Source organism: Girardinichthys multiradiatus, chromosome 5 (genome assembly GCF_021462225.1).
Source record: "Girardinichthys multiradiatus isolate DD_20200921_A chromosome 5, DD_fGirMul_XY1, whole genome shotgun sequence".
Classification (NCBI taxonomy): domain Eukaryota; kingdom Metazoa; phylum Chordata; class Actinopteri; order Cyprinodontiformes; family Goodeidae; genus Girardinichthys; species Girardinichthys multiradiatus.
The window spans coordinates 31,515,948-31,528,952 of NC_061798.1; the positions used below are offsets into that span (position 1 = coordinate 31,515,948).

The following is a 13,005-nucleotide window of genomic DNA, read 5'->3' on the forward strand; positions in this document are numbered from 1 at the left end:
AATATACATTTTGAATGAAAACTGTTGTGTTCTTTGAAGGGTATTTTGTTGCTTAAGTTGTTCCTAGGGCTGCACGGTGGTGCAGTTGGTAGCACTGTTACCTTGCAGCAAGAAGTTCCTGGGTTCAATTCCTGGCCAGGGGTCTTTCTGCATGGAGTTTACATGTTCTCCCTGTGCATGTGTGGGTTCTCACTGGGTACTCTGGCTTTGTCCCACAGTCCAAAGACATGCCTGTTAGGTTAATTGGTCTCTCTAAATTGCCCTTAGGTGTATGAATGAGTTTGTGTGTTTCCCTGTGATGGACTGGTGACCTGTCCAGGGTGTACCCTGCCTCTTGCCCATAGGCTGCTGGAGATAGGCACCAGCTCCCCTGCGACCCACTATGGAAGAAGTGGTATTGAAAATGACTGACTGACTTGTTCCTATTGGACAGCGGTGTCCAAAGTGATTTTGTGTGGGCCACCGACTGCAATAATGATACAAATTTGCCCCTTCTTATAGCACAGGCTATTGATGCGGATTGTGACTTTATTTTCCTTTTTTAAACTTTAATAAAAATAGTAGGCATTTTCAAAGAAAGAGTGACCCAAATCCTGTTCTTCTTGCCGAGAATAGGATACGTTTGTTTACTTTTTCTATCGAGCCCAAAAGAATTTGCTAACTGCATGTCTTTCTTTTAATAACACAAAACCCTTTTTTAAGTTTTGGATTTACAATGATTTACCCTTTCATACAAAACATCTGACTGTTTTATTTATTCAAATGAAATAATGCATGCTTCATTTTTTTGTTCTGCAGGGGAAAAAAAATCTAAATGTAGTTTGTGTGTGATTTTATAAAAAAAAAAAAAGTTTTATTGACCTACCAGCACTTTTGACTTGATGATTTTGGCCCACTTAACAAAAGGTTTGGACACCCCTGCTTTAGGATATGCAGCCTGTACAATCGCGCTGGGGGACCTACAAATAGGTGCATTTACATTTTGTTATTTGCAATGTTCAATATTGCGCCCTTTCCTCGGGAGCAAATAGGCAAATTAAATAACATTTATAAACCAGTGGATGTAAAAAAAATTAACTACCCTGACATAGTCGTCGATTAGTGTGTTAAAAAGCCTTCTTGTAGGACTTCTACTCTCACTAGTTGGACAAAGGTGCCATTAGCAGGTAAAACGCGCTATTACCTAGTGTGATTCTTAACTAGTACAGCCCAATATTAGTCTACCGAGAAATTCTGATCTCAAATGCATGGATTATTTACAACAACGGCTTGCCACAGCCTTCCGTCCTCAGTTCTCCAGCCAGAGAGGGAGGTGGGGAGGGGGGTACCGCCGCACTTTGGCTTCCCAGCTCTGACACAGCGTCATCGGTGAAACAAGCACACGCACTCTCGGGCCGAGCCCCGTCCGCTCCCACAAAGGAGAGAAGATGTCCGAGCCCAACAAGTACCGAGAGTGGATCCTGGAAACTATCGACTCGCTCCGTTCGAGGAAAGCACGTCCGGATCTGGAAAGGATTTGTCGAATGGTACGGAGGCGACACGGGTCAGACCCAGATCGAACCAGGACGGAGCTGGAAAAACTCATCCAGGAGCAGACGGTGCTCAAAGTTAGCTACAAGGGATCCATATCGTACCGAAACGCGGCCAAGGTGCAGAGGAAAAGCAGAAAAAGGAGTGAGTTCAGCGGCGACGTTGGCGCGGATGCGCCGAGGGAGCGGACCAAACCCAATCATCCGAACAACAACGGCGACAGCGCGCACAGCTTCACCGACCCAGAGGAGGGCGAGGAGGAGCCGGATCCCCGCGCTGAAACATTAACCAGCAGCCGAAACCAGAAGCTCCAGCCTTCCACCAGCCCGGGTAGCGGAAACGGGTGCCTCAGTTGTGGCGCAACAACGAGCTGCGCTGTCGAGAGCGGCTGTGGAGAGGAGAAAGCAAGTGCACCGAGAGACAAGGGATTAGGACAGCAGGGAGAGGGTGGCTGCCTGCCGCCCGGAGACAGCCACGGAACAGGAGACCAGAGTGAAGATGTTCCATCCAGCGGAGGAAAGAAGCCCGATTTATCCGGAGCTGACACTCGGAGCCAAACTTACTCTGGGAGCGACAGCCAAGCCCAGACACAGAGGCAGACCGAGTCTAGCCAGCCTAAACTTCGACTCGAAGGAGGGTGCACCAAAACAGCGCACCGCCACGCCAACTCCGAGCTGCGCGACAACCTGGCGGCTCTCTCCGAGAAAGCCCACCGAGGAGGGGGCTCCGCCGCCGCGACCCGAGGCCACATGAAGCCGCTGGGCTTGAAGGAGATTCTGGGCTACCTGAGCAGCCAGGAGCGGCTGTCGGAGGAAAAACTGACCCGAGGCAAAGTCAAAGTGGTGATGGAGAGAGAGGTGGAGAGGGGCATGTTGCGCAGGACGCGCTGCGGGAACATCACTCTTCCTCTGCGGGGGATGGAGCTGGAGGAGCCCGAGTCGTCCGCTGACAGACTTGCGAGAGGCGCACTGCAGGACAAACACGCAGTGAAAAAGGTGGGCAACTTATTATTTCTAACACGTCTGTCCCGTCTGTCGCCACAAAGCGAACAGAGCGGCGCAGCCTCGCTGGGCTCTCTCATAAATTAATGACCAGTGTTTAAAACCACACGCCTGGCACCATGACGCGCTGGGCTTAGGTTGATAAATATTTACATTATTCTTTAATTGAACCTGTCCGTAATTGAGGGTTCTCCAAACTCAGGATTATTTAGTTGGTTTTCAGTGTCGGTTAATTTTCACTTCGATGCGTATTTTTTTTTTTTGCGCTGCATCTGCCCGATCCTGTGCTTGTAGGTCGGCTTTCTGCACAAAAGGTGCGGGCTGCACGACGCTGAAGTTAGCGTCCGATTCGGTGGTTGACTAAAGGGTTATTCAACAACTTGCAGCTACTTAGCATGGTCAAACTCAAATTGTGTTCATTTATGCTCATTATATGTTCTATAAAATACGGTTTGCAGTATGTGAATATTTTAGTCAATTTGTGAATAATATAATATAAAATGCGCTTTTGGGGGTTGGGGGGGGGTTCTTAAAACAAGGCATTGTGGTTCATCTTGAAAACTATACCAGTTAGATCTAGATCAAACCTAGACTTAATTATTCTACAGTAATGTCAGATTATATAAAACTCAAACTTCAATTTGAAAATTTTTACAAAATTTACAAAAGGTTCTAAAGGCTTGGCTTGTCCTGGTGGTGTAGCTTTAACTCAATTTTAGTTTGTTTTTCTCTGCCGGGCTTTGAACATATTTTCAATTAGCTGGGGGTTTTAGGGAAAAGTCAAAAAAAAAAAGAGAATTTTTTTTTCCTGTGGCTTTTTTAGGCGAGACCATCTAAGATTGAGCTCACATTAACAAAAACTAAACCAAACCTAATTGAATTACTCCACACCAAGGACAGATTATAAAAAATATTCTGAACACTGAATCCTTTATTCAGTTTGTGAAATGTGTTCAGGCTTTTTGTTTTTTGCACTTAACATTTAGTCCATCTTAAAAAGTGACTCCACCTAGAGCAGCTAATTAATGTGGCATAGCTGGACAATGATGAATTATATAACAGCTCTAGACAGGCTTAACTTTTAATTAACGCAGTTTTTAAGATTGACCCTATCCAAGATGGCCTCAAGCTTAACGAATGCTTTGCAAATCAACTTTTTTAATTGTTAGCAAATTCAGTAACATGACATGACCGGCCACAACGGCAGAAGTCAGTTTGCGTAACAAGTGTGACATGCAAAGCAAAGAAGGCACACGCAGTGCCGAATTAATGCATGATATTTCAGAATTTGTCTGAAGAAAATGTTGCAAAGTAGAATCTGATGCAGGTGATAAAATGTTAAGGATGGTGCACAACAAGTTTGCTGGCATTTAAAGCACTGGCTGGATATGAAAAGCCTGCATGAGGACTACAACACAGAGATAAGACTTAAGTGAATGCTGCCATTTGTAAGAGTCATAGACCCCAGGTAGGGAGGTCAGAAAGCCAAGAAAAGCCATCCATCCATTTTCTATACCCGCTCCGTCCGTACAAGGTCGCGGTGGGAGCTGGTGCCTATCTCCAGCGGTCTACGGGCGCGAGGCGTGGTATACCCTGGACAGGTCACCAGTCCATCGTAAGGGTACAAGCCTTGAAATGCAAAATTTATTTTAGTTTGAATAAAGGATTCAGAAATCACAACCTTGGATTGCCTTGTATTTAGCTCCATGCATCTTCCCCACAGCATGATGCAGCCACCACCATGTTTTACTAAGGGAATAAAGTATTCAAGATTGGTTTTTTTTCTACAACGTGACATTACTGTGGAATAATTTCTTTAGGTTAGACCTGCAAACATGGTGTAGTTTTGTAAGATGGAGCCAATCTTAGGTGGTCCCAACACTGCTTCTCTGACTGAGTTTTTGCAAATTGAATACATTTTTCACAAATCACAAACTGTGTCTTATAGAACAGGCAAAGATAAAAGAATGATCTAATTCAAGGTTGACCGTGTTGAATATTTTGGACTCCCACCTAGAGCGTATCGTTAAATGCAGCGGAATGGCCCTTTAGACAGGCCGAATCAGATGCGAACTTCAGCGTTGTGCGGGCTACACGCACCGAAGAGCGGGCGGCTCCCAGGACGAGCAGCAGGAAGAGAACCGCAGCGTGCTGAGAGCTGTCCCAGTCTCTCAGCTCGTTTCCAGATTGTGTCCCGATGTCCACCCTCCAGGTTTCTCTCTGTGGGAAGTTTATTTGGAACGGAGCGCGCCGTGCGTCCGGGCAGGCCGCACGGTAGGCGACGTCTGTGGAAAACTTGAGCGGTGCCGCTGCCGCGCAGTGAGGCCGGCGGAGGGACTCAGCATCGACTTTATTGGTGTTTTTTTCTCCTCCCCTCCGTGCCTCATTAAAACCTTTCTGTGGCCCCTGACAGCGCACTCTCCTCCCCCATTTTCTCTTCCCGTGGGCGCAAACTTGACTGGACTAGAGTAGGCGGCTCGTTATTTCTAAAATGCGCCCGTTTTCGAGCGATTTCCCTCCACTTTCCTCCGATTTTTGCAAAGAGGAAATGTTTATAACTTGTATTACAGTCCTCACCTCCAGCCTGCCCGGAGAGCGAGCCTATGGAAATTGGCGGAGAGGAAGAGGAGGAACCGGGAGGAGAGAAGGAAGAGAAAGATGATGATCCCGGGAGTTCTGATGAGGACGGAGGACCTTCTCCGGTAGCCATGACAACGGATGCCGGACTTACTGAGAAAAACAGAGAAGATGCAGGTTTTCAGAGAGAGCTGAAGGAGGAGAGCCCCCAGCAGCAGCGGCAGGATGGAAAAGGTGCGTGTAGATGTTAAGCTACCTTCAGTTTGGGTTCCTTTCATGTCCTCAAATAAGGGTTTAAAAAAGTATTCATACTTCTTGAAAGTTTTCACTTGAAAGTTGCCACGTTACAGCCACAGATTTCAATGTATTTTATTGAGATTTCAGTGTGACTGACCAACATAAATAGTGAATGATTGTGAAATATAGAAGGTCTATGCGCTTCTATTCAGCCCTTCAGAGTCATCACTTTGTAGAACATTTTGCTGCAACTACAGCTCCACGTCTTTGACATTATCAGCTTTGTGCATCTAGACACAAAATCTCAGTCCAACTGGAAGGAGAAGGTCTGAGTCCTGCCACATTTTCTCTGTGGATTTAGGTCTGGACTTTGACTGGACCATTTAACAGATGGATATTATTTGTTCTAAACCATTCCAGTGTAGTTCTGATTGTATGTTTAGGGTCACTAACCCTAAAGTCATTTGCAGCCTCTAACATGTGTCCTTCTAGTATTTCCCTGTATTTAGCTCCATTCATCTCCGACCAGCCTGCCTGGCCTACTGCAGAAAGCGTCCCACAGCATGATACTGCTACCACAATTCTTTACTATGGTAATAGGTTGTTCTGGGGCATTTGCCATAGTTTTCTGCCACCAATAGAGTTTTGCATGCAGGACAAAAAGAACAAGTTTGCTGTCATCTGACCAGAGGACATTATTTTCAATCTTTTTATGTCTGCCGTGTTCTCATGACTTTCTGTCAACAGTGGCTTTCTTCCTGCCTCTTTTCCACAAAGGGCAAATTAATAGAATGCCAACTAATAATTGTCTCACCGACAGATTGTCCCGTCTGAGCAACAGATCTCTGCAGCTCCTCCAGAGTTGCCATGGGCATCTTGGCTGCTTCTCTGATCAATTTTAGAAAATGATCTACATATCGTTTTCCTTAAACTTCACAATAATTCACTACTCTGTGTTGGTCTTTCACATAAAATACATCGAAGCACATATAATGGGACATAATGTGATAAAGTACAAGAGGCACGCACACTTTTTTAAGGCAAAACAAACATTGTTTTAAAATGTTTGAATTTATGCCAAAACTTTTTTTCTCTCAGGTTTTCTTTTGAAAAGTAAACAGTATAGCTTTAAAATGTATTTCTGTATGTTTGCACTTTGAATCCATACTCTTCCTTCTTTATCTCATTCCATCTTGCTTTAGCTGCTCGTTCCTCAGGGACGTCTGGGCTTGATTTTCCTCCAGAGTCCCCGTCTCCCCCTGCTGACAGAGCCTCCTGGTCTGAGAGTAACGGTGCGTGCTTGGAGGAGGGAGCTTTTGCCTCGGATCATCTGGTGAGTGCATTCAAACAAATATCCCTCCTATTTGCTTGTATTGCTGGTGGATTATTTTTTTATGAAAACAAGGTAGCTTAGCTTATGACTTCAATCAAACCAATGTAATTTAGTGTTCAAATTATTGTGTTTTGCAACATATTGTAAAAATGTTGGTGTTGGTGTTTTTTGCAGACATGCAGGTGGAATTCAGAACTGAGAGTAACATTTGTCAGTTAAACAAGTTCAATTAATGATTAAGAGAGCTTGGTTGCTATCTTTAGTCTCTCTGCAGGAGATGAAACTTTTGGCCAAGTATTAAATGGAAATTAGGAAAAAATTACTCAGGGCAGCAGATTGCTTAACCCATTGGCTCCACGCTTGCCAGCAATCTCAGTTGGATTTAGGGTTGAACTTTGATTCAATCATTCGAACATATGATTAGCATAACAGACCAGCTTCCCTGTCACTACTTAAGAAAAGCACCTCCCAGCAATATGTTACCACCACCATGGTTTGCTGTGGAGGTGGTGTTGAAAGTAAATGGCAGCGAAATTCTGGCCTCCATAGGATTTTGCTTATAGGCCAAAAAGTTCAACTCTGGTTTGTTATGACCAGAACACCTTCTTCCACATGTTTGATAAGTCCCCTACCTGGCTTGTGGCAAACCACAAACTTCACCCCTTATGGCTGACGTTTGAAGCCTTGCAGCACCTCCAAAGCTACTATGGGGCTTTGGGTGCCAATTTGAATAAAGTTCTTATTGTCCATTCAGTTTAGGTAAACGCCCTTATATTGGTAGGTTTGCAGTGGTTCCATACTCTTTCCATGTTCAGATGATGGATTGAACAGAGCTCTCTGAGATATTTCATAACCTAACCCTGCTTTAATCTTCTCCTCAGCCTTCTGCTGTGTCCCTTCGTCTTCATGATGCTGTTTGTTCTCTAATGTTCTGAGGCCTTCTCAGAACAGCTGGATTTATACTGAGATTACATTACAAACGTCTTTAATTTAATTTACTAATAAGGTTTCTTCTGGTTTTCTTTTAATTAGAGGTTTCAGAATAAAAGGAGCTGATTCCAGTTGCAAGGCACAGTTTTTAGACTTCTCTTTGGAAAAAATTGAAAACACTATATTGTTTCCTTTTCACCATTATGCTCTACATTATGTTGGTCTTTCACATGCAATCTCAACAACATACATTGAAGTCTGTTGTTGCAATGTGACAAAAAGAGGGGAAGTTGAAGAGATATGAACTATTTTGCACAGCAGGTATAGAGTAGCTCACAATGAAGTGAATGTTTTCCTTCTTTTGTTTGGTATTTTCCTTCAATCTAGCACGTTAAAACAGAAACATTGTTGTAAGCGATACCCTAGGTGCTGCGTTGCCCCTTTTATAGAGTTGTGAAGATTTTAGGTGCTTAGAAAGATTTCCATTAGTTGGAACAAATGTAAAAATATCTCCTTGATAAAGGCTGCTAACCTCTGAGTCAGTGTGATCTGATTTTTATCTCATATAAGGTTGTTTTATGATCTTTCTAAGTCAAGCAGAGAGATCCTGTTGAATTAAGTGAGTTTATGGGTGTTTAGGAAACACTCCAGCGCTTCGCAAAGTAGGCTCCCCCACCGCTGCGCTTCATACCCAGCACATCATCATTCACACTCCCACAGCAGATGGTCTTAATGTGCTGCTGCAGTTTTGCCATCATGCAGCCACCTCCTCTTGTCCTTCAGTTCAGATGGAGGTTGTATCACTCTTGATGCTCACTTTCTCCTTGGGTTTTGTTTGACCCTTTATTTTTTCTCCGCATACAGAGCTACGCACAGCATGATGAAATAAACCTCACCGCCTCAAACTTCAGCAGTAAGATTCCTCCTCGATTATCTCAGTATCGAGTGTGCTTGTGCATGTTGCCGTTTGAATGACACCTGGCCTAATATTTCCCCTGTAGACTTGGAGTATAAAACAGAGGTTGGTGCTTCGTCCTGCATGCTCACACCCACTGCCTCCCCGAGGGACTCCAGCATCCCCGAAGAACGAGGTATTAATGACAGCAGTGGAGGGTGAGTACAGCAAAGACAGAAAAACACCCATTCATAGGTCGATAATATCTCTTGTCCGCACAGATGTTCTGTCAGATTTAGTTCTGGTTTCCGACTATGACTTTCCAAAACGACAAACTAAAGAATTTTCTTGAATTGGATGTATGTTTGGACTTACAGTATTGATGAAAAATAATATTCTTGCTTATCTTCTGCTTTCAAACGAACAATCAAAGGTTTTGGGTCAAAACTTACTGTCATCCACCTTAACAAAAACACAGTTTTGTCAGAATAAAAGCATCCTCACAGCATGATGCTGCCACAGGTGGATAATTAGGAAGACTGAGTGCTTAAAATGAATCTAAAGTTGCTTCAACAATGCTACCAGGTTATTGGATATTTTTTAATCCTTCTCAACCAACAGATTTAGTACTTTTCAGTTGAATTGTACATAAAATATGCCACATTGGAGGTGGAAAGGTGATTTCTTATAGTTTTTATGTCACTATTAAGAACATTTTTGCAGAGCTGTGTGCACCTTTAAGGTACGCTCTAACTGTACTCCAGATTTTTGGTGTAGCCTGTGAGTTTTGTAAAAGTCCAAAATGATATTCATTTTTTCCTCCCAAGGCACATGAAGTTTGACAGCACCAGTGTGAGCCTGGTGGACTGGACCGTGACTGATGTGGTCCGTTATTTCACCACCGTGGGTTTCCCCGAGCAGGCAGCTGCCTTCAGGGCCCAGGTGAGGCTGTTTTCTCCACATTCTGCCACTTGTGAGCTCCTGAGACTCTGTCTGTTGAGCTGCTGCAAGCTTCATGGATCTCCACTCACTGCTCTTCTATCTATTCACAGGAAATCGATGGAAAGTCTCTTCTCCTCATGCAACGCAATGACGTTTTGACCGGTCTGTCAATTAAACTTGGACCCGCCCTTAAGATCTACGAGCGTCACATAAAGGTTCTGCAGAAAACACACTTTGAAGACAACGACTGCTAACAGCATTCAGAAAATACACTCAGACTGTTATGTTAATATCTAAATATAGCTCAAGTATTACAAAATGCACGTGTGATATAAGATAAATACATTTTTCATCTCTGTAGAAAACCAACAAGCAAACACCGCTCAGTTTTGAGCCTTTGCAGCCTGTTTGGTCTTTGTAGAAATGCTGCTGGATTTTCTAGGAGGAGTTTTGAATGAAACAAAGCACAAATCTTGGGCAAAAAAAAAGCAGAATTTTACAACATTTTCATACACTTAGATTCAATGCAAAAATGCAAATTCTTTTATTTCAAAGAATGAAGCACTTTTCCTTGTTTTGTTTATTAATATGTGTATTGCTACTATTCCACACAGACCACAAATCACACCAATCAGCAAGAATTGCAAAATTTTAGGGTTTGTGGTGATTCTTAGGATTTTCCAAATATTCTGGAATAATCTGTGGTGCCGTAGGATTAGTTTCAGTAAGATTAAATTGTTTTATGGACATAAAATGTAACTAGAAACTAAAGTTAGAAAAGTAAATTGTACTTCTTCTTTTTTTTTCTTATCTATTTAAAAATAAATAGTATTTTGTGTTTAACTTTTTTTATAAATTATTTTCATAATTTCTTATTTTTTCAGATTTTCTTTCCAAGGGGAGAAAAGATTTGGGCGGTTTTAGGGGTTACCTATAAATGCCTACAAATCAATTGGGAACTGGTTACGATACCTAAGAATCAACTAGGAATTTGTTGAGAATTAACAGAGACTTTCTGGATTATGGAGTTCTGCACTGAAATTTCAGATGGCTCAAAAATATCAGGAAGTAAAAATCAGTTACAAATTCAGGAACTTATTGTTGGCGATTCGTGGTCTGTGTGGAATCGGGATTTAAGATTGTTAGTGTTTTCGTAATGCATCTTACGTACATTAGATTATAGGTCTGTGGTATGAGAGCTTCATGCTTGCAAGTGTAATTCTTGTTCATACAGAATAAACATAGTGGACAAAACGGAAGTTTAGATAAAAGCAGACTTGTTGCAGACCCTGAAGCTGGAGTAAATGTTGATCTTTCCTCATATGTGTTCATGTTCATTCAGAATTCAGTGCCTCTGATTTTTAGAAGTTATTCTTTGAGGGTTTTTTATGTGTTGCCTGAAGTGTCACAAGAAAAGCTGGCAATAAAAGGACCCTAATATTTTCAAACAGATTTTCCTATGGTTGGATTGGACCTTCAAGATTATGATGTATTTACTCTTTGCTGGAATCTCTGGAAAAAACTCAAACTTATAATTGGGATCTAAATTACGTTTCTATGCATTAAAAAACACTTGTTAATTGTCTTTTTATGCTGTTGCATCTTAGCTGCACAGCTCAGCGAATGAAACCATTAGACATTTCAAAAACACAAGAGAAGGCAAAAACATTTGCTGCACATTTCCTTTAACTACACAGTGCAGTCTTTCAAGTTTTTCCTCCAAATGTAAAAGTTCTTGTTGAGCCAAGATTACACAGAATATTTAATAACTCTATTTGAATCGTCAGAACTGAACGATTGCCTGGAAGCATATAGAGCAGCTGTCCATTTCCAGGCCTCAAACATTGGTGTCCTGCATGTTTTAGGTGACTTCCTGGTTTAACACTTGATTTAAATAAATGGGTCATTATCAAGCAGGTTCACTTGAATCAGCTTTCACATCTAACACATGGCCCTCAAGGATTGGATTTGGACACTACATATCTAAAGGATCAAGAGCAAATACATGAAGTCTCTGCAGCAGCAAACAGGAGAACACCTCTAGAAAAATCTATTTTTATGGACTAAGCTAGTATTTTTTGTGTTTGTTAAATTTATTGACTTTCCATGCATGCAGAAATCATCAGGAAGCAAAGAAAATGACGGTCCCACAGTTGCTAATGAGCGGCAAATAACCGAGCTGAAGTCTGCACATATTCAGCACAGTCCTTCGTCTTCGTCAGTCAGATCTTAAAACTGTCACAAGAGAAGAGTTTTGCATTTGTATTTTTTATGTTTTATGCAGATCTAGGCCTGAAACAATAAGAGTCCAACTAACTGCCATCTAAATGCATCATTAGCAGGCTTAGCATTAATGCATAGGAACATGAAACCCAACCAAAAACCTGCTGTTCGATGATAAAGACCAGTATTCATGTATTGTTCAGCTCTATTCAAATTTATCAAAATTGTTTTTTTCTGTCTTTCTTTACTGTTTATTTTACTCAAATTCAGGCTTAGTAACTAATTAAAAGATTGTTTTTAGAAGAGCTCTTTCTTATTTGGTCATGTGTTTCCATGAATGAATAAATGAATGATTTATTTAATGGGCTGCCTCATTACAGTAAAACTATTTAGTAAACTCTTTAGTAAAAAACGATCAAAGATGATCTACACAGATGTTACTGTTGCAGGGTTTAGTTGCAGCTTATGTTTGTGCTCTCAGTGCCCTCCTCCGCTTTAGTGTTGTTTTAAAGAACAACCAGATTATGTCACAAAGTAGTGAGCTTCCCTTAGTCTTATTTGATTCCAGGCATTAGTGACTGTTTCCATGTAAACATGTTGGATATTTATGAGTTGGTAGAAAAGAAATGAGTGTGTGCATGGTTGTTTGTCCTGTGTGTCTCTGTGTTGCCCTGCGTTGGACTGGTGACCTGTCCAGGGTGAACCTCACCTCTATCCCGTAGACCGCTGGAGATGGGCACCAGCTCCCCCGCGACCAGTATGGAAGAAGCCGGTATAGAAAATGGATGGATGGATGGTTCTCGTATGATGTCTGTTAAAAATATTTCTGGTCCACAAAGAAGTGATGGTGCATTTCACCAGCAAAATGCACCAACATCGGCAGAACAATCAGCTTTTAATTGTTTGAATATGTAATGAAATTGGAGAATTCTCATTAAACATGTAACATGTAAGTGAGCAAATCAAATATTATCAGCTGCATTTTTAAACCCTTTGTGACATCAAGTGAGCAGACATTCCAGGTTTTGCACTAAAACCTTCTTGCTACGTTTGTTTCCATTTTTTAACATGTTGGTTTGTTTTGGCAATAATTTTTACTGAGAGGTGTTCCCCTTTGTGCATTTGAACCGTCTCTACCTCTTGTTTTACTCATCAATATGTTTAGCTATCAAAGTGTTTTCTGTCATTTCACCCTTTTTGTTTAAATGAACCTGTTTGGAGGGAGCTGCTGTGTTTAAAAAGGTAGAAAACTGATTTTCCTGTCATTTGTTACTTGTTAAAGAACAGTTTTAGTAATAAAAGCAAAAAAATAAAGCAAACGTGTGTTGATGCTTGGT

General features: G+C 41.9%; 1 protein-coding gene across 2 annotated transcripts; it reads left to right on the plus strand.

Moving 5' to 3' along the window:
- Positions 1-607: 607 nt before the first annotated feature.
- On the plus strand, positions 608-12,997 carry samd1b (sterile alpha motif domain containing 1b). 2 transcript variants are annotated; one of them, XM_047366881.1, is made up of 8 exons: positions 608-2,525; positions 5,102-5,342; positions 6,548-6,678; positions 8,473-8,521; positions 8,610-8,721; positions 9,331-9,445; positions 9,556-9,660; positions 11,562-12,997. In XM_047366881.1, exons 1-8 carry the CDS (start codon positions 1,428-1,430, stop codon positions 11,676-11,678), a joined length of 1,968 nt encoding a protein of 655 aa, XP_047222837.1. In that variant the 5' UTR covers positions 608-1,427; the 3' UTR covers positions 11,679-12,997. The 2 variants fall into 2 exon arrangements, with proteins under 2 accessions (XP_047222837.1, XP_047222838.1); XM_047366882.1 differs by having other exon boundaries at positions 611-2,525; positions 9,556-12,997.
- Positions 12,998-13,005: the final 8 nt, after the last annotated feature.